We start from the raw sequence: 22,471 nt of genomic DNA on the forward strand, positions 1-22,471 counted from the left end.
TAATTACAAGATTACAACAGTTGCTGATTTCATGCTCATACTCATCCTCAAGAAAGCATGTTTCAAGTCATTTATTTCAGACTGAACACCAACTACACTGTACTTATCTCCACTTGTTGGGTACGTTTCCCATGACAAATTGTGTGGGTAGATTGCACACATAACACAATGGGTAGGAGAAAAAGTCACACTAATTACACACCAAGATGGCTTTTCACATCTCCTGACAAGCTAAATTACCAATTTACTCTACAGTGTTCGAATTCTCATAAGCGGAAATAATTTATAAAACTGCTTACCCACCTTGTCTTTGCAATGTCAACAGGCATTGAAGCAATGGTAGTTAACAAACCAGATATCATGCTGCTTACAAAATGGCAAAATATGTTTTCTTGAAAGTAACCTACATAAACAAAAAATTAACAATATTTAATATTTTGTAAAAATTGAAATGTAAATTAAAGATAGAAAAATTAATTAGAGACAATGCAGTGAAAACATTACACAATTTCAAAAGAATGCTTCACTTATTTTTGAAGTACAGGAATAGTAACATTAAAATCTGCATTTATTGGAAAATTAAAGGGAGAGACAATCCGTGGCCAGGATTTACCTTCTGGGTGCAAAATAGGGCATAATGTTGATAAAGAAAATTAACAGTATGAAAATACAAATAAAAAACTATGCCTACCTTTTGGAACTGTTAGTTGCTGCCACAGGGGGGAAAGAGAAAGGGAGGATTGAAAGACGGGCTTGTAATTCACATCCTACGTTGAGAGGGACCCACCTGATTTAAAGGCAAGGGGAGACAAGGAATTTTGTCACCTCACATCCTAACAATACATAAGTTCCTCTCAACCTGGGAAAAAAGGAGTTTTCTCTCTCCTCATCCTCACACCAGGTAAGTCTCTCTCAACCCGAGTGACCAGTCCCTGCTTTCCAACCTTCCTCAATCTATCCCTCTTATCTCTCTGAGGACGAAATTAATGGTTCTGAAAGCTAGGTATACATTTTTTCTCTATTTTGTCCATTTTTGAATGTGGGTATTGACAGTACTTGGAATTACGTCCCTTAAAGGTAAATGATGGCCAAACATTCTGTCCCCTAGTTAATTTTAAAACTTTCTCAGGCGAAAAATATATATATGTATATATGACAGCATTTTTTATTCTGATTTAAACATTTGTTTCAATAAATAAAGTTAAAAGGCTCATTTAATGTGTGTCTAAATTATTTTTTATATTTTTTTAAATAAAAGTCTCAATGTTTTTAGTCCCTTTTGGATGTACTTTCAAGAGTTCACACTAGAGGTGAGAATACAAAGGTGCAAGACAACAGACAGACAGGTGATGAGAGACAGAGGTTACAGTTAAGTATTGGTGAGGGGACTACATTTTGTTTGAAAGAGGGGAAGAGGGAGAGAGGGCGGAGAGGGGAGGGGGCGGGGAGGGGGGAGAAGGGAAAAGGGGGGGCATATGGGGGGCCGAGGGGGGGAATAGGGGGGCCGAGGGGGAGAGAGATGGGGGAGGGTGAAGGGGGGAGGGAGAAGGGGGAGGGTGGAGGGAGGAGGGTGGAGGGAGGAGGGTGGAGGGAGAGGGTGGAGGGAGAGGGTGGAGGGAGAGGGTGGAGGGAGAGGGTGGAGGGAGAGGGTGGAGGGAGAGGGTGGAGGGAGAGGGTGGAGGGAGAGGGTGGAGGGAGAGGGTGGAGGGAGAGGGTGGAGGGAGAGGGTGGAGGGAGAGGGTGGAGGGAGAGGGTGGAGGGAGAGGGGGTGCGGGTGAGGGGCATGGAGAGGGAGAGGGGCATGGAGAGGGAGAGGGGCATGGAGAGGGAGAGGGGCATGGAGAGGGAGAGGGGCATGGAGAGGGAGAGGGGCATGGAGAGGGAGAGGGGCATGGAGAGGGAGAGGGGCATGGAGAGGGAGAGGGGCATGGAGAGGGAGAGGGGCATGGAGAGGGAGAGGGGCATGGAGAGGGAGAGGGGCATGGAGAGGGAGAGGGGCATGGAGAGGGAGAGGGGCATGGAGAGGGAGAGGGGCATGGAGAGGGAGAGGGGCATGGAGAGGGAGAGGGGCATGGAGAGGGAGAGGGGGAGGGAGAGGGGGAGGGAGAGGGTGGAGGGAGAGGGTGGAGGGAGAGGTGGTGCGGAGGGTGAGGGGCATGGAGAGGGGCATGGAGAGGGGCATGGAGAGGGGGAGGGAGAGGGGGAGGGGGAGGGAGAGGGGGAGGGAGAGGGGGAGGGGCATGGAGAGGGGGAGGGGCATGGAGAGGGGGAGGGGCATGGAGAGGGAGAGGGGCATGGAGAGGGAGAGGGGCATGGAGAGGGAGAGGGGCATGGAGAGGGAGAGGGGCATGGAGAGGGAGAGGGGCATGGAGAGGGAGAGGGGCATGGAGAGGGAGAGGGGCATGGAGAGGGAGAGGGGCATGGAGAGGGAGAGGGGCATGGAGAGGGAGAGGGGCATGGAGAGGGAGAGGGGCATGGAGAGGGAGAGGGGCATGGAGAGGGAGAGGGGCATGGAGAGGGAGAGGGGCATGGAGAGGGAGAGGGGCATGGAGAGGGAGAGGGGCATGGAGAGGGAGAGGGGCATGGAGAGGGAGAGGGGCATGGAGAGGGAGAGGGGCATGGAGAGGGAGAGGGGCATGGAGAGGGAGAGGGGCATGGAGAGGGAGAGGGGCATGGAGAGGGAGAGGGGCATGGAGAGGGAGAGGGGCATGGAGAGGGAGAGGGGCATGGAGAGGGAGAGGGGCATGGAGAGGGAGAGGGGCATGGAGAGGGAGAGGGGCATGGAGAGGGAGAGGGGCATGGAGAGGGAGAGGGGCATGGAGAGGGAGAGGGGCATGGAGAGGGAGAGGGGCATGGAGAGGGAGAGGGGCATGGAGAGGGAGAGGGGCATGGAGAGGGAGAGGGGCATGGAGAGGGAGAGGGGCATGGAGAGGGAGAGGGGCATGGAGAGGGAGAGGGGCATGGAGAGGGAGAGGGGCATGGAGAGGGAGAGGGGCATGGAGAGGGAGAGGGGCATGGAGAGGGAGAGGGGCATGGAGAGGGAGAGGGGCATGGAGAGGGAGAGGGGCATGGAGAGGGAGAGGGGCATGGAGAGGGAGAGGGGCATGGAGAGGGAGAGGGGCATGGAGAGGGAGAGGGGCATGGAGAGGGAGAGGGGCATGGAGAGGGAGAGGGGGAGGGAGAGGGGGAGGGAGAGGGTGGAGGGAGAGGGTGGAGGGAGAGGTGGTGCGGAGGGTGAGGGGCATGGAGAGGGGCATGGAGAGGGGGAGGGAGAGGGGGAGGGAGAGGGGGAGGGAGAGGGGGAGGGAGAGGGGGAGGGGGAGGGGGAGGGGGAGGGGGAGGGAGAGGGGGAGGGAGAGGGGGAGGGAGAGGGGGAGGGAGAGGGGGACAAGTAGGGAAATAAAATGAAGGTATCTCCACCTCTCCTGGTATTCTGTTAAGTTGTGCATTATCAAAGTAAAAAAAAAGGAAGATTAGAACTGAATGTTTCATAACAAGTTCATTACAAATGGATCATAAATTTGAACAAACAAGAATGAGGAAGGAAAATGATAATGTCATTTCGAAGGAGACACACTGCATTCAACTTAATTTAGAGAAACCACAAAAAACGTGAGTCTGGCTGGCAAGGCAGGGATTTGAACCCCCTTCCGAGTTAAAAAGTCCACTACCTAAACAGCTGCACCATACTCTTCAATATTTGATCAGATGCAACATTTGTCTTTTCTGACAAAGACAGTGAACCTGTAAATTCTGTACGGTGATGCATTGTATCTCTGTGTATTTTGTTCTTGTGATAATGAGTAATTAGTATCCAATAGATCACCACCTCTGGGCCACATTTTTATCACTGATCTATTAAATCTTACGGAGAATTTAACAATCAGTAAAATAAAAATATACACCATTCTAAAAGACACCACTTAATTCACATTTCTCTGTCTTATTTAGAGATACAATAAATAAAAAATAGATAGCACCTCCGAGCCTTCATAAAATACAGTACTTGGCAAATTTCCATGTTTCCCAAGAGCACAGTAAAAGAATAATTTCTAGAAGTGTGTCTCTTTAGAAGCTTTCTACAAACATGTTATTTCTTGTAAAATACCTTTTGTATATTACACTTTCTGTACAAAATATATGCCATTTATAAAGATCAGTTGAAATCTCTGATGTCACTAGTGAACTAAGTTGCATGTATTTTTAAATTTTTAAAATACTGTAAGAAACTATAAACAAAATCAGTAAAAAATTCAGTACTACAAGAAGTAAGTTACACTTACCTGTTGATAGTAACAATTGTTTTGCCTGAGAGTATGATGCAAGCTGTGCAGCATTTACCACCATCGCACGTCCCATTGTAGGACCAGCACCACGCCAAAGTGCAAGTACACCTTCGTCAGATGCAATCCGCCAAAGGGCATGGGCAACATTGCGGTAATTTCGCCTCTCTGCTGGTGGTAGTCTACCATCTGCCGTCATGCGTACGAGAGCCACTTCTGCAGGAGTACCCACAAAGGCCCCGGTTGCACCTGCTGTCATGCCAATAGCAGCTTTACTTGCAAAACCTGGAGGTTTCCCTTCAGACCTGCCACGTGAAATTTTCATGCTTTACATTTTTTCAACTTTCAAGCCATGACTTCAGTGCAATTTTATCTAGCACAGAAAGCTATTAATGAAAAACTTTTAATTCGATGAAACTATTCATTACTATGTAATATAATATGTAGGATACACATATTTGTATGAATCAGTGCCATCCCAAAAGTTCTACACTGGTAAAATTTTTTGTTGTTCTTAATACAGGATCATAAAAGAAAGAAGGTAAGTTCCAGATCTACTAATCTTTATTCTTTTCAATGTTGGCCATTTGTTAGTCATTGCATCAGAAACAAGATCCTAATTAGTGTAGCTTAGAGTAACAATGTACAGAATATATCAGAAAAGAAATCCAAATGTCATGGGTTTCAAAAACAGTATACTGTATTGTGCTTCAAGATCATGTGTGACATCGAAATTACAGTTATTACGAATATGATGAAGTTCAGATGGAATTTGCAGAAACATTAATCTATCCAAGCATACATTTATTTTACACTTTTAGCTTTTGCTCAAGAAAGAAACACGCATATTAACACATGCAAGAACATCTCGTGCACACATGACCGCTATCTCTGGCCACTCGGGTCAGAATGAAACGCCACACTGAACAGAAGCAGCAATCTGGAGAGCAATGGGAAAGAGAGAAGGATAGCAGGGTGGGGTGGGGGTGGGGCATGAGGGTGAGGAGAGCACTGTCTGGTGGAGAGAGCAGGGACTAGACTGTGGCAAGACAAGGATGCTAGGTGCAGTGTTGGGATGTTACAGGGGAGGGGAGGGGGAAATCAGGAGTGAAAGGAGAGGGGCAGAGGAAGGGAAAATGACCAGTGGGTGCATTAAAAAGAATGGTGCGCAATGAAGGTGAGGGGATGTGAACTGGGAGGAGGTATGGGGCAGAGAAGGCATAAACTATTGGGTGGAGGGTGTGGGAGCAGTTGCTTATCATAAATTAAAGCCAGGACAATTTCAGAAGCAGAGAATGCATTTTAAATGATACCTCCCACCTGCTCAGTTCAGAAATGCTGGTGGGGGAGGGGAGGGGAGCATCCAGGTGGATGCAGTTGTGAAGCAACCACTGAAATCAAGCATGTTATGTTCAGCTGCATGTTATGCCACACGGTAGCCCACTTTTCCACCCCTCCAAAACTAGCGTTCCTTTGCCAACATAACCTCCACTACACCACAGTCTGTCCCTGTGGCACTCCCAATCCCCACCCTTGCCACATGGAACAAGACACCCCTAACATACACCCTGCACTTCCTATTCCAGTCCTGTCACAGGTTTATCCTACCCCATTGCAGTCCTGGCACCTGTGAAAGCAGCCATGTCATATACCAGCTCTATTGCAATTAAAGCACAGATTTTTACGAGGTGCATTCAAGTTCTAAGGCCTCCGAGTTTTTTTCTCCGGACTGGAAAGAGATAGAAACATGCGCATTGTTTTAAAATGAGGCCGCGTTCATTGTCAATACGTCCCAGAGATGGCAGCACCGTATGGCAGATGGAATTTTACCACCAGCGGCGAGAATGAGAACTGTTTTAAATACTTAAAATGGCGACGTTTTCCTTACTTGAACAGCATGCAATCATTTGTTTTCTGAATTTGCTTGGTGTGAAACCAAGAAACCCACAGCTTCCAATGCTGTGTCTGGCAGCCTTGTGCTACCACAGTCTAGTCCTGCATGCTCTGCCAGACAGTGCTCTTCTCTCCCCATTCACCACCCAGCATTCATTCACCGCGATGTTGCATTGTGGCCTGAATGGCCAGATAGCAGTTTTGTGTGTGTGTGTGTGTGTGTGTGTGTGTGTGTGTGTGTGTGTGTGTGTAAGCTAGAATGTAAGCCTTTTTATTGTGGCTGTGTGCAACACAACATGCCATCTTTATGGTGAGTAGCCAACCAAACTTTTCTTAATATTGCCGACAATCCAAACAGGACTTTCCAAGTATAGATTTTTATATAAAAAGTTAGAAGGGCAACTGAAAAGTAATAACTGATACTTCTTGCTTTTGAAATAGCAAAGAACAAGAAGACTCAAAATGAGACACTTTCTCTTTGAGCTTTATCAGTTTGCAGACAGCATCTTACAAAATACTTGACAATGGTGCTTGGATGAAATTATATGTTGTGATAGAATTTCTTTCTGAAGAAGGCATAACAATCATTCACATTCTGGAGTGTTTACAGAAAGTTTACACAGATTCAACAAAATATATTAATGTTATTTAATGTGACTATGCCAAACATTGACAGAAATAGTAAGAACTCTAAGATCCATGCCAGAGGAACTGATAACACAGTGATGTTGATTCCAACATTACAAAATAACGAGAACTCACTGCTCATGAAAATTTTCAGGTAATAAATATATTAATTGTTATTCTTGTTGCTTATTAGTTGAGGAAATATGAAGCTAGTTTCTCAGAGCCTGGGTTATATAGAAGTATGTACACACTGTATATCTTGAAGATTTGACACAAACTAATGTCTAGTATTATTATAAAATGGAAAGGAAGTTTTTACCGAATATTGTAACATCTGATTTGACTTGGTTGGGTTTTTTCAAATTTGGACAAGAATACTGTGTAATAAAAATAATGTACAAAGGAGAGAAGCTCAATCATGTTCCACGGAGGAGGAAGAGAATTTTCTTGTTTTCTGGGATAAAGAGGCAGTAGTGGTTTGTGTGAACTGTGTTGCTACAGTAAACCCAGAGCAAAATATTTTCTGTAAATAGTGATGTAGAGCTTCACTGTGTTTAAACAGCAGCATGAACTACTATATTCAGAATAGTTCAATGAATTGCCAACTTGGGCACTTAGTGACTCAAAGAAAAAATGTATAAAACATTGGACACGTAGAAAAGTAAAAGATGCTCTAACTTGTAACAATTATGTATTTCACACTGAGTAACCTTCCTTTAACCTGCTGTAATTGTATTCATGACTTGAAGATGGTCACTTGACCAAAACTGTTTGTCGACAAATGCACGCAAATTACAACAGATTTTGGTGGTTTCAAGATGGCGTTTCTTAAAACAAAAGACAACTTTGCAGATACTCTATGAGGAGTCAACTGATTAAAAATTAAAACTGAGGTATTATGATATCCTTTTGTTTAACTATGCAATGTTACACTTTACTGTAAAATTCACAGAGAAGTGTAAATGTTTGTTGGCAGTGTTTGCTATTTTCACCACCCAAGTCTCATCTAGCATCATCACAAAATTTTCACATCTTCTACTAACTAAAGGCTCGTTTTCAAAACCATTTTCAGCACTATGAGATACAAAAATACTAACAGTGGCTGTGAAAGGTGGATAGAACTTTTCTATTTACCACACGGATATACACGACATCACGACATTGAATGAAATTTTCACTCTACAGCGGAGTGTGCGCTGATATAAAACCTCCTGGCAGATTAAAACTGTGTGCTGGACCGAAACTCTAACTCGGGACCTTTGCCTTTTGCGGGCAAGTGCTTTACCAACTGAGCTACCCAAGCACGACTCACGCCCCGTCCTCACAGCTTTAATTCCGCCAGTACCTCGTCTCCTACCTTCCAAACTTCACAGAAGCTCTCCTGCGAACCAGGAGAGCTTCTGTGAAGTTTGGAAGGTAGGAGACGATGTACTGGCGGAATTAAAGCTGTGAGGATGGGGCATGAGTCGTGCTTGGGTAGCTCAGTTGGTAGAGCACTTGCCCACGAAAGGCAAAGGTCCTGAGTTCGAGTCTGCACACAGTTTTAATCTTCCAGGAAGTTTCATACATGACATTGTTCAACAGTGAACATAAAACTGTACACAATGACAGTAATTTGTTCAAGACAGACTGCATAAAAAAAAAAGGTTAACATCGCATATTCTGTAAAAGAAAGAAAGATTTCTTTTTAGAATAAACTAAATGGAAATAAGAGGTATTTTCCAGCCATGGCCGTTACATAGCTGGTTAATAAAAAATAGCTCATTCCCTCTCAAGGGTCAGTCAAGATAAAAAGAGAGACATTCATTTATACTGCTACACTGATGTATAGGTAAGAAGGTGGGTGGTAAGCTGCTTTGCAGTGGCAAGTAGCAGTGTACCACGTGTGGTTAATAGCATGATTCTTGCAAGCTTCTGTAGTGTGCACTTCTTACTATAGTGAGAAAACATTTCTGTAATGGTACTGTTGGTGATCCAGCAATGTATGTAAAGATATAGCAATTATATCTTACAATTATCTCAAGCTAAAGCCTTTAAAGGAGATACGTATCTTGTAACAGTCTGTAATTAGAATGCTTTGTACAAATTAGACACCATCAAACACAAAATTATCCAAACAACAATACAATAATGGCCAAAAGCTTTAATTGTGTGAATCTTTTTATTGTGCTTATCGTGACTCAGCATCTCCACTATTAGTTGAGGAAATATGAAGCTAGTTTCTCAGAGCCTGGGTTATATAGAAGTATGTACACACTGTATATCTTGAAGATTTGACACAAACTAATGTCTAGTATTATTATAAAATGGAAAGGAAGTTTTTACCGAATATTGTAACATCTGATTTGACTTGGTTGGGTTTTTTCAAATTTGGACAAGAATACTGTGTAATAAAAATAATGTACAAAGGAGAGAAGCTCAATCATGTTCCACCAGGAGAGCTTCTGTGAAGTTTGGAAGGTAGGAGACGATGTACTGGCGGAATTAAAGCTGTGAGGATGGGGCATGAGTCGTGCTTGGGTAGCTCAGTTGGTAGAGCACTTGCCCACGAAAGGCAAAGGTCCTGAGTTCGAGTCTGCACACAGTTTTAATCTTCCAGGAAGTTTCATACATGACATTGTTCAACAGTGAACATAAAACTGTACACAATGACAGTAATTTGTTCAAGACAGACTGCATAAAAAAAAAAGGTTAACATCGCATATTCTGTAAAAGAAAGAAAGATTTCTTTTTAAAATAAACTAAATGGAAATAAGAGGTATTTTCCAGCCATGGCCGTTACATAGCTGGTTAATAAAAAATAGCTCATTCCCTCTCAAGGGTCAGTCAAGATAAAAAGAGAGACATTCATTTATACTGCTACACTGATGTATAGGTAAGAAGGTGGGTGGTAAGCTGCTTTGCAGTGGCAAGTAGCAGTGTACCACGTGTGGTTAATAGCATGATTCTTGCAAGCTTCTGTAGTGTGCACTTCTTACTATAGTGAGAAAACATTTCTGTAATGGTACTGTTGGTGATCCAGCAATGTATGTAAAGATATAGCAATTATATCTTACAATTATCTCAAGCTAAAGCCTTTAAAGGAGATACGTATCTTGTAACAGTCTGTAATTAGAATGCTTTGTACAAATTAGACACCATCAAACACAAAATTATCCAAACAACAATACAATAATGGCCAAAAGCTTTAATTGTGTGAATCTTTTTATTGTGCTTATCGTGACTCAGCATCTCCACTATATGGTGAGTAGCAACTTTCCTTCTCTGGTATTGTAAATGTAGAAGTAGATCAGATAAATGAAGTGGAAAACTTTTGTACTGTAGAAAATGAACTTTTGTCGGAGAATACCAAAAGTGTAGCATTTGATGTAGACAGGTTGGCAGTTTTGGATGCTGTTTGGCAACGAAGTGTTACACATGTCATAAATGAAATTGATTGTACCGATTCATCAAAAGTAGAAATAAATATACTGAAAAGAAGTTAAAGTACCATAAAATTAAAATAACAAGAAAATATTTTAAAAAAGAAACTTGAGATATTGGAAAATATGTATTTGAAACTGTAGAATGAAATGTTATTTCAAATTTAAGCATCAATGAAAATATTTATTTGTTTCAAAGAATGACAAAGGTAAAAATGTTACCTGGGAATCCAAAACTGTTATGGGTTTGTAGCACAGTTATACTAAGAAATATGTAGAAGTCCAAAGTATCTTTCAAGTTATTTTTGTGCTTTTTGATGTGTATGTGTAAAGTCAATTCAAAACAATTGTACTTAAACAAATTTAGGTTAGAAATAGAAGCAGAAGATTTCCAAAATAGTGATGATTTATGTACACTACAACTTCAATGATTCCATGGGGGTATATGCCCATTTGTATACTATGAGTGGCAAGCACAGAGTTCAGAGCTAATTTGTATCTTACTTCAAAATTTTCAGTTTCCTGAGCCACTTTCATTCTCTGACTATTCTGTAAGTCTTTCAAGTTATCTTTTATTATCATGTTGTCTTTCTCCAATAGGTACTAGGTGTATACATTTTAGAGTTTTTCAAGTATAGTTCACAGTAGTATTACTGGCAAGTTTCTTTATTAATTGTCCAAAAGCCTCTTAGGCTTTTGAAGTGGCATTTGCATCTAATTAGTTAAATCTGAAAATATCTGAAACATCAAAACTTAAGATACTTTACACTGTTGTGACTGAAAGATATATTCACATTTATGTTTGTATAGTGAAGAAGTTGTCTCGCATTTTGGAACAGTACAAAATTTGGCTGTTCTTTAAGAGAAATTTTTTTTCATTTGATGACATTAGAGGTATTTTGAGTTTCTGTGCTGTCTAATTTTATGGAAGTTGCATATACACAAATTCTGGATCTATTTGAGGAATGTTTGTGTTGTATTTATAACTGAAAAGACAGGCCATCAGACTTGTTGGTTTGCTACTGTCATTTGAGTGATCTATAGTTGGTATTTGAATATAGCTATTATAATGAAAGCATTGGTAAGAATTTTTTAGACACATGCAGTTCTAGAAAACTGTAATAGGTAAGAACTTGGTCATATATGACTAACTTTATAAGTAAACTCAGCTAAAGTTTCAGTTATGCTGGAGAAAAGGTTTTGTCATTTTCGAATATACTGAACGTGTGCTGGATAATTATAAACTGAGAATTGATACACTATAGTCAGAATATTTTATAAGGTGGGTATGGTAGGTTGTGCATTTATGTTTAAATATGAGAAGTTGCCTCTATATGCTGTGACAATGAAAAGTAGGGAATTTCTTCATGATTTACTGAGATGTTGAAGTATAGATTGTATTGCAATATTTTGGAGATGATGATTAAGATGAGGTTGCTATCTGCTTGGGAATTTTATTTTACACTGTGGTATGTGGCGATCAACTATATTGTGTTATGTTTTTATCAAGGAATAAGCCGAAAGAGTACACTGACCATATCTGATGAGTTTGTGATAGAACCTTTCTTGTGATTATGAAAATAGCAAAACAGGTAAGTGTGGAAAACATATGTGAGAAAGTGATGTTGTTAATATCTTTGGCCAACTGAGTGTTTCTTGTAGCAAGTCTAGACTATTTAAAGAGAGTAGTACTCAAGGAGCAACTGGGGATTGCCCAAATTCAAATAAGAGTATTTTTATGTTAAAAAAGTGTGTGTGTGTGTGTGTGTGTGTGTGTGTGTGTGTGTGGAGGGGGGGGGGGGAAGGGGAGATTTTATTGTCTGATTCTATACCAAACATTTTATTATTATGAAATAATTTTCTAGAAAGGTAATGAATTCAATGGAACAATATTACCTAGAAGCATCTTCTGTGATGAGAATTTGAAAGTGCTGTCAGATTATGCTTAAGAATCTTTATTGTAAATAAGTGTCTTTATTGTAAATAAGTTATGAGAATATTTTTAAAATTTGTTTGGAAGGTAATTCAGTAAATAACAGATTGTTACTTTGTCACATCATCAATTACATTTCACCATATGGGATATATACATAGACAACTGAACTTTGACATCCTAAAACTTATATTAGTTAGCATTGAAGCTAGATATGAAGTCTGCATTCACCATATTTTAGTTCATTTTGTATAGACAGGTATTAATGAACACTGTTACTTGGTTGAAACACCTTACACTAATTGACTATTAATATTTAAGAAATATGATTTTTCCATTAATTGCCTCTGTGTGCAAGGTTCTACCATACTGTTTATATGTATATATAGTCATATACAAATATTAGTTAAATGCTGGAAATAACACACTCAGATGATTAATGCTTATGTGATCTCACTTTAATGGAACAAAATTTTATAATATGGTGGGGGACATTTATATTATTTGTCATTTATGTTATTATATGATATGCACAGTCATCCTGTTACTGGTATGATATGCAGAACTTCGCCATTGCCTACACAAACATTATGGTTTAACACTTACGTACACTATGATACTGTTCTAGGAAGGAGTATTCTAGGCCGAGACTGATCTATCACTGAAGTATGCTCACATAGGAAAATAATTATTAACTGCAGAAACAGAAGGGCACAGTAAAAGGAATGTACAGAATTTTGAAGTTACGAAACTTCCTGGCAGATTAAAACTGTGTGCTGGGCCAAGACTTCCGTGGGCAAGTGCTCTCCCGACTGAAGATATAAATAGACATAATTACTATCTGTCAATTTACTAGTCAATGTAACTGAATAACCAAGGTAAGGTTAGAAGAAGGAGAAGAAAACAATTTATGCTTCATTTAATACATATACTGTTACATTGTGTTAGTTTATGAATTAACAAAACAATTTAATACACTGTAATTGATAATAGATTTAATTAGCACTTTATCTTGTAAACATTGACTCCATATACACTATAGCATCCCCACTGCTAGAACATGAGATTATAGTTACTAAGAACCTGTTTATATGAATAAGTTTTACCATCTGAAACTATACTTGTACTATTTAATAATACAACTACTTGAGACATTTAACTTTCAACTGTGTAATAAAAGAACAAGCAAAACCTAAATGTGGATTTCAGTTGTTTAGAAATGTGTATTTTTCTATAGTTATGTTCTATATTCATTTGAGGAGAAGTGGGACACTGAACATTGGTGCTCAAAATAAAAGTTTTCAACAGTATTCAACTCTTATCAATCTATACAAAGATTTACTATAAATCAAAAATATGTTAACCCAAACGCAAAAACAGGCTGAATTCATACTTTGTAGAATAAATAAATAGAACAGTAATAGTAATAATGATAAATCTCATTGTAAAGACACCAGATTTATGTTAGGGTCAAAAGTTGTACTGTAGTTATGAAGTAATTAACTGAATAATTGAAGTACTGTTAACGATGCATATTGCGTGACATTTTATTATGAAAACTGAAATATTGCAAATACTACTTATATGAAACTTGTAGTCATGATTTGTAAAGTTAAAATCCATAGCCAGTTTTATAAAAGCACAAATTTCAATTGTAAGTTCTATTATGTTCAGTTTAAACAATATGTAAAGTGAACATTTACCCATTGTCTATTATAAAAGGATCAGCTGTTGTAGCCATGAGGCGTAGTCTTTAATCAGTTCTGCGAGCACTAAACCCATGAATATTATTTGTGTTATGATATAATAAACACACCTTAAGAGTATTTTCTGTGTGTCAGCACCATTATTTATTGGTGAACGCGCCACAAAATGCCTGTCAATGCATATCACTGAACCCAGATAATATTTTAAGTGGAGAAACTACAGTAAAGTTGAGTTACACACCACAACATCTTTTTGACTCAATGTACCCACTAAAGATGGTTACATTGTAAAGTGACAAGGTGTTGCACATCTACGCTTCATTACAGAACATGGTTTGCAAAGCAGGATAGGTTGTAATCTGTGCCAAATCTGATGACAGAGTACCATGCAGGTGCAAGCATAAGTGCTTCAGAGCACACTGTTCACCGCGCATTGTTGAACATAGGGCTCTGCAGCAGACAACCCATATATGCCCCATGTTGAACTAACAACATCAAATACAATTGCTGTGGGCGTGGAATCATGGTGACTGGACCATGGTTCAATGGAAAACTGTCACCTTGTTAGACGACATTTCTTGTTAAATCAGATTTTTGGTTGTGTCTGGATACACTATCGCTCACAGAGGATACAACATATCACGGGCCAAGGCGAGTAGGGTTGCCTCTGTTCTGGGGGCTAATCATGTGAGCTTCTACAGGGCCTGTGTAATGTCTTTCCCAACATCGGTAGCATCTTCCAGCAGGATAACTGCCCATACCATAACACCAGAATCATGCAACAGTGGTTTCAGGAGCATAACAGGGAACTCAAGTTGATGTTTATGCCACCAAATTTGATCCAAATCCAAGGGGACACACGGGGAATGCTTGTAACCACCAGCTCCATACCCTGAAATCACCTGCGCATTACTTAGGGGCACTGCATGATGTGTGTAAATTTTACTCCCTGCATTATTCATGTTGTGCCAAGCACCTCTGGAAAACTACCAAAGGCTTCTTGAATCCATGCCATACAGAATCACTGCTGTATTGCATTCAAAGGGTGGACCAACATGCTATTAAGCAGGTGGGCATAATGTTTTGGGTCATCAGTGTATTAAAATGCAGTTCATAATTGATTTTGAGAGGCTAACACCATCATATTTTCTTGTCAACTTATCTTGACTCAATTAAAAATGAAATGTTTTCCTCTATAGTACTCTAACTGAGCAATTTTGCTATAACTGGCCAAACACTCAGAAATGAATACACAGGCATTTTCTTTTTAACTATAAAACCATATTTTCAATTACTGCTTCAAGTATTTAAGTTATGATCCACTCCCAATAAAAATATCTCATTTCCTGTCTCCAACACTGAAAGACTAGCTATTAACTTGTGTCTTTTCTGGAATACTTTCTTCCTGTTTAACTGTCTAGCAACGGGTGTACAAGGTTTTATGATAATAGAATCGACAATCTTGTACTACTGACATGTCTCAACTGTACATGTACACTATAGTTCTGAAGAAGGATTTATTAGAAGTCCAGCAACATTCTCCATTTTGTTTATGTGCCTATCAATGACAGTCCCTCAACCATTCAGGGAATTCTTACCTTTACTATCTGCATTATCCATTACTCATGTTGTGCCAAGAACTTTCTATTACCATATTTAATTAGAATGTTTCATCAGGAGAATGTAGCTAAGTGTTTAGGAAAAAGGCAGTTCCTTAGGTGTTTGCTCAAATTTAAACAAACACATTTTTATAACTTCATTTACAGTTTTGTAAATTTGGATAAAGTAAAGCATTGCTTCTTACTGCTTAGTTTCGAGGATCACACTTAGCAACTGATAACTGAATTATTGCTGCAGATGCACCAAATAGCCACACAAAGATTTGGAAAACACACAAAAACTGTTTAAATCTTATTTTGGAAATGAAAGCACTTACATTGCAAGAGATTTTTTAGTGTATATTATGGTCTTCAACAGTCACATTTTAATCCCGTTATCCTCTGTTGTTGCCCCTGATAAACTGAGACTAGAGTCTGTACTCAGTGCAGAGTACAGTCTGTGTTAATTGTGCACAATAAGATAGACTTTCATTCCAGATTGGAAGTGCAGCCTGTATTCCTGCTTTTCAGGAGCACTACACTATCAATTGTGGCATCCATATATGCCTCACAGATTGACTCCACTTTTCAATTGCTGGTCCTGTAGTGCTCCTACTCCACCTTCAGTAAAAAAGGTAGGACTGCCAGAATTAGGATGCCCCTGACCCCCATCTCTAGCGTGCAGCAATCTGGGACAATTAAGCTATCATTCTTCCCCTTCCCCTTTTGAAAGACATGACATTTCCTCACACAACTCCTCTCATGAACAGGTACCAAACAAAATTCCCTTCAAAGGTGACTACAACCATGATGTAAAACTACAATATTTACAGATTCTCTGCCATAGTCTTTCTAGCAGTGAAATCACACTGTGAAGCAATTGCATGCTCTTCCATAACCTATACCCCCAAAATAATCTTACAAGCTACTTACGCTAAAGAAAATTTCATAGTACTGCAAAACCTTCTTTCTTACTTCCAAGATCTCAATTTGTACAGTATACTGTGTTTAGATGGTGTGAGATCCTTTTGGTTTTTATTCTGCCTATCTTCCCTTGCTCTTTTCTTTGTTGTCGGGGCTGACAGTTGTGCCTTGAAATGGTCACAGGTGTCCAATGTTAATTATGGTCATTTGAGGTGGCAATTGTATCTTGACATTTAGTGGTGATGTCATCTCGATCAGCTGGTATAGCCCCAGGTACCACATAATAAACGTCTCGGTCTTACCTTTCGGGTTGTAGGGGTTTGACAGCAGCACCCACTGCCCTAATCTATACTCAGGCAAGTTCTCTGTATGTTTCCGTACCTCTTTCTAATGCTCCAGGGCTTTGGTGTTTGTTCTCTGTATATATTTCTACAGTTCTCTTAATGTCTTAGTGAGATTCTGAACTGACTCCCCATTCCTCTCAATCTTTGGTTTGACTACACCAAACTGCAATGGCATCGTCCTCCCATACATTACCTCAAACCGAGAAATCTCAGTACTGATATGTACTTTGGAATTATATGCTGTGATGACAAATGGTAAGTAAACATACCAGTCATTACGGTGGCTGTTGATACAGTAACTCAACATCCTAATAATGGTATGATGTCTGCACATAGTTCTACCACTGGTTTTCAGGTGCAACGGGATAGTCCTTAGGTCCCAAACTTGTAATAAATGACACAACTGTTTCATCAAGTCCAACATGAAGTTAGTGCCTTGGTCTGTGATTATCATTTAAGGGACACAAAACTTGGGCAACCAGTTACTCATCATGTCCTGGGCAACTATAGACATTTATTGACATGGAATGTGATTACTGCTAAGTATTGTGAGAATGATCAATAATAGTCAGAATGGAACAGTTTCCACTGGTGTCTGGCTAAAACGTCTTAACTGGCAACAGCCTTCTTCAGCTGGAATATTGTCCCCCAAGATAGACCATACATTGCCAAAAGTCAATTCTGGCATGATGTTTGAACAGGAAGTCTAGACCCAGAATTATGTAGTAGCCTTCACTTACAAGAGGCTCCTGAAATTGTTCTGCCTCAACCTTGAAACTTAATATTGCTGAACCTTATGACCTCACATCTCTCTCTCTCTCTCTCTCTCTCTCTCTCTCTCTCTCTCTCACCCACACAAACTGCAGTGTGGTGGATTTAACCTTTTCCTTCCTATGAGGTCCAAGCTTAACATTGATGCATGCACTCCTTTATGTTTCTTACCTCTTATAACCCCTACCACAACACACACTGCCTGTGTGCATGTTTCTAAAGCACTGAAATTTAACACCAATGTTGCCCACAAAGGAGGAGGAGGAAATTAGTGTTTAACGTCCCGTCGACAACGAGGTCATTAGAGACGGAGCGCAAGCTCGGGTGAGGGAAGGATGGGGAAGGAAATCGGCCGTGCCCTTTCAAAGGAACCATCCCAGCATTTGCCTGAAGCGATTTAGGGAAATCACGGAAAACCTAAATCAAGATGGCCGGAGACGGGATTGAACCGTCATCCTCCCGAATGTTGCCCACAAACGTAGAGTCCACATTCATATTTAATATCTGCATATTCTGCCCCTTGCTTCTAGAATTCTGCAGATGATTAAGAACAACACAATACTTCTCACAATCTGGCTGGCAGCACTGCCCTGCTCATCCACACCTGTAACACCTTATGCCAGTAGATAAAATATCTCACCTATTGCACACTCATGTTGCTATATGTACTTCCCCCTGCCCTGTATCTATCCTAATGGCAGCATTTAGGTCTTCTGGCATACTTGCCTGAACCCTTTTAGACATACCGAGTGGCAGGCCCTACGCTTTGCTTCCTGGGGTATAATCTTATTCGCTTCATCAATCCCTGTTAGTTCATACCTGTGCCCACTGACTTTCCTTATCCCATCACTGAAACTCTGATGACTCACAGTGCTTCAGTGACATTCCACTCAACTGCTTGCAGAAAAACCTCTCTCCATTCCATTTCTTAGTGTTGCCGGAGCCCTTTTCTAATTGCTCAAATGTTAATGTGTTCCTCAACTCCTCATTATACCTTAAAAATGCTTATACCTCCCCCATCAATCGCAACTAAGCCATTTGCAATAACTGAACATCTGACAAACACCTAATCTTTGTTGTTGCTTCCAGATCAATTAGGAAGGGCAATACATCCTCACTTGGTTTGCCAGGAAAGGTAGTAATCAACATGGCAGGTGGATACCACCCAACGGCGTAGACAGACTGGATGATGTCTTACCCCCATCCATGGCAACCACTGACCTGTGCAATTCTGCCTTATCTGCTGACAATTGCACTTCCTGATTTATCAATGACTAAATCATCTCTTGTGTGGACACACCCTGCATCCTGGACTCTTCTTTATTGTGGGACCTTTACCCTCAACAACCAAGTACATTAATACAACAATACCAGCAGAATATATACAATTATATTCTACTACTTACACTTTACAGCTAATCATGAGCCACTTCAGGTCAGTACACTATCTAGCAGTATGGCCATAATGATGGCAAGTGAAACACTACACTAATATTGACTCAACTCATGGTGCACTGTGCCCTAACAGGTCACATCGCAAGAATCTTACTGGTCACAAATAGTGCTCCCTAGCACAACATGGAATTGTGACACATCTGCTGCTTCCTCCAGCTTTGTAAATGTTACACTCAAGTTATGATTATGGTCTCATCTTGAACCCACCTCTCCTGCACACAAAAGAAAGAGAAGAACAACGAAAGAGTTTGTCCAATCACTCAACAGTAACACTGATACCTGCTGTGGCTGTGACTTGATGCTGGGTCCAGCTACCAATGTATGTTTTGGAGATACTTCTGACACCAAAATCTAGAGGCTCAGGGTAGGTAGCCTCTACAGTGGCAGAGTTGAGGCAGTGAGGTGTCAAGATGCTTACCCATGGTGGATCAAGACAACATTCTTACGAGTCAAATGTTTATTAGAAAACAAGCTATAGCACTCATTGCATCATTCCATAGTGGCAATGCCCCCTTGGCATGTGCAGCAATGCTGATACAATAGGTGGCCAGCAGCCTTTTGGCAGCTGGGCCAGAAAGTGTGACAGCAACTGAGAGCAGGACACACCGGCAGACACAGATACATGCTATGATTCTTACAAAGGAAGATGGGCCTCCAGGTAAAACATCCAGCAGAGCTGTATAGTGTCAGTTTGCCTGCACAAGTGCAGGTGGTGGAACATCTGTACCACCCCAGTCACAAATGGCTGACCTCCAGGACAAAAGGTTGGCTATGGCAGAAGTGAGCCCAAAGGTGACCCACCAGCTGGAAGAACTAAGTTCATGGGAGTGGAGTTAGAACCAGCAGTAGGCTTATCAGTGGTTCAGACCGAGTCTTGTAGTGACTGTTTGCAGAATTGTTCTGTATCACCCTGCCACCGAAGCAGTCCTTGGCTCAGATTGTGCTATCAGACTGAGATGCCTTTGCCTAAAAATGATAAGTATTTATAAAGCTTCGGTGCCTATTCTTCGTGCCGAAGCTCTGCTTCAATCCACGTACATCAAACTAAGGCAATGGCTAGGTGTAGCAACTGTCCTGCCATTGCCGTGGTTGCACTGCCTTTCTGCTGTGTTGTCAGTATTGTGGATGCTGGCACCCAGCCAACAATGTGGAAACCGACTGGTGGCACTGCTGCATCTGACGTAATTGTGTTTTGATTATATCTGCACCCGTTGGCTTCCAGGGACCTTTTATAACAGCTGTGGCAGAGCTGCTATTTTAGTCCACTGCACCAAGAAATAGTGGTGAAGCTACAGAGCTGCTATTTTAGTCCACCGCACCAAGAAATAGTGGTGAAGCTACAGTTGTATGAGGGTCCTAACTTGGTACAAAGGTAGAGACCAGTCAACTGGAACATGTGGAACAAGACTACACCAAGAAGACTGTTTTTACTCTTCTGCAAATGGAGAAAAATTTCGATATATTATGAACACTGCAACTCACATTGTTTCTGTTAATGGAAAGATAATGAGATGCTTCTGTACAAAATCGAGCCCAAACCATGAAATTTTGACCTGCAGGTGTTACGAATAAATTTGAGTCATTTTGGCATGTGGCAACTGACTGTATCGAAGTCTGATCTTCAGTGTTACAGGTACCTCAATACGTAACTGACAACTATTTTAAACTGTGACAATCTTACCAAGTGTGTCAATTTTCTAATATTGTAGCTGCATATACCAAAGCATTATAACAACAGCTTCTCTTGAGTTCTGGAGTTGTAATAAATACCTGCTGATCCTGCCATAAATGTTATGTTCCAAGTTAGTATGCCAGACACACATTTGCAACCAACCACGACCATGGATAGATAACATCAAGAGCATGATATCTGAACCTAGAAGAACTGACTGTTTTGTGTGTTAGATGCAGAGACATCACAGATCTGAATTAAGTGCCTGGTGAAAGTGGAACAATTTGATGCATCTGTGAGCTTATTTTAAACAGAGGAAAAATACGCTTTACTAGTAAGCCTTACAGGTTGAGATCAAACTGGATGCCTTCCCTAACTCGTGCAATAACTGGTGGAAGCCATATCGTTCTTACAGATACCCTTTTCAGAGGACATTCATTTACGTTATTCAAAAATTATAATACACTCCTGGAAATGGAAAAAAGAACACATTGACACCGGTGTGTCAGACCCACCATACTTGCTCCGGACACTGCGAGAGGGCTGTACAAGCAATGATCACACGCACGGCACAGCGGACACACCAGGAACCGCGGTGTTGGCCGTCGAATGGCGCTAGCTGCGCAGCATTTGTGCACCGCCGCCGTCAGTGTCAGCCAGTTTGCCGTGGCATACGGAGCTCCATCGCAGTCTTTAACACTGGTAGCATGCCGCGACAGCGTGGACGTGAACCGTATGTGCAGTTGACGGACATTGAGCGAGGGCGTATAGTGGGCATGCGGGAGGCCGGGTGGACGTACCGCCGAATTGCTCAACACGTGGGGGCGTGAGGTCTCCACAGTACATCGATGTTGTCGCCAGTGGTCGGTGGAAGGTGCACGTGCCCGTCGACCTGGGACCGGACCGCAGCGACGCACGGATGCACGCCAAGACCGTAGGATCCTACGCAGTGCCGTAGGGGACCGCACCGCCACTTCCCAGCAAATTAGGGACACTGTTGCTCCTGGGGTATCGGCGAGGACCATTTGCAACCGTCTCCATGAAGCTGGGCTACGGTCCCGCACACCGTTAGGCCGTCTTCCGCTCACGCCCCAACATCGTGCAGCCCGCCTCCAGTGGTGTCGCGACAGGTGTGAATGGAGGGACGAATGGAGACGTGTCGTCTTCAGCGATGAGAGTCGCTTCTGCCTTGGTGCCAATGATGGTCGTATGCGTGTTTGGCGCCGTGCAGGTGAGCGCCACAATCAGGACTGCATACGACCGAGGCACACAGGGCCAACACCCGGCATCATGGTGTGGGGAGCGATCTCCTACACTGGCCGTACACTACTGGTGATCGTCGAGGGGACACTGAATAGTGCACGGTACATCCAAACCGTCATCGAACCCATCGTTCTACCATTCCTAGACCGGCAAGGGAACTTGCTGTTCCAACAGGACAATGCACGTCCGCATGTATCCCGTGCCACCCAACGTGCTCTAGAAGGTGTAAGTCAACTACCCTGGCCAGCAAGATCTCCGGATCTGTCCCCCATTGAGCATGTTTGGGACTGGATGAAGCGTCGTCTCACGCGGTCTGCACGTCCAGCACGAATGCTGGTCCAACTGAGGCGCCAGGTGGAAATGGCATGGCAAGCCGTTCCACAGGACTACATCCAGCATCTCTACGATCGTCTCCATGGGAGAATAGCAGCCTGCATTGCTGCGAAAGGTGGATATACACTGTACTAGTGCCGACATTGTGCATGCTCTGTTGCCTGTGTCTATGTGCCTGTGGTTCTGTCAGTGTGATCATGTGATGTATCTGACCCCAGGAATGTGTCAATAAAGTTTCCCCTTCCTG

The 22,471-nt window shown here is 41.8% G+C and overlaps 1 protein-coding gene across 1 annotated transcript in view; it reads right to left on the reverse strand.

Moving 5' to 3' along the window:
- Positions 1-22,471, reverse strand: part of LOC126236966 (mitochondrial 2-oxoglutarate/malate carrier protein-like) — a 48,271-nt gene that overhangs the window by 7,315 nt on the left and 18,485 nt on the right. The window contains exons 3-4 of the mRNA XM_049946672.1: positions 4,284-4,588; positions 304-403 (exon numbers count right to left, since the gene is read on the reverse strand). Of these exons, the coding sequence (XP_049802629.1) occupies positions 304-403; positions 4,284-4,588 (405 nt within the window). The remainder of the gene's footprint in view (positions 1-303; positions 404-4,283; positions 4,589-22,471) is intronic.

This window comes from Schistocerca nitens, chromosome 2, assembly GCF_023898315.1.
Source record: "Schistocerca nitens isolate TAMUIC-IGC-003100 chromosome 2, iqSchNite1.1, whole genome shotgun sequence".
Lineage (NCBI taxonomy): Eukaryota > Metazoa > Arthropoda > Insecta > Orthoptera > Acrididae > Schistocerca > Schistocerca nitens.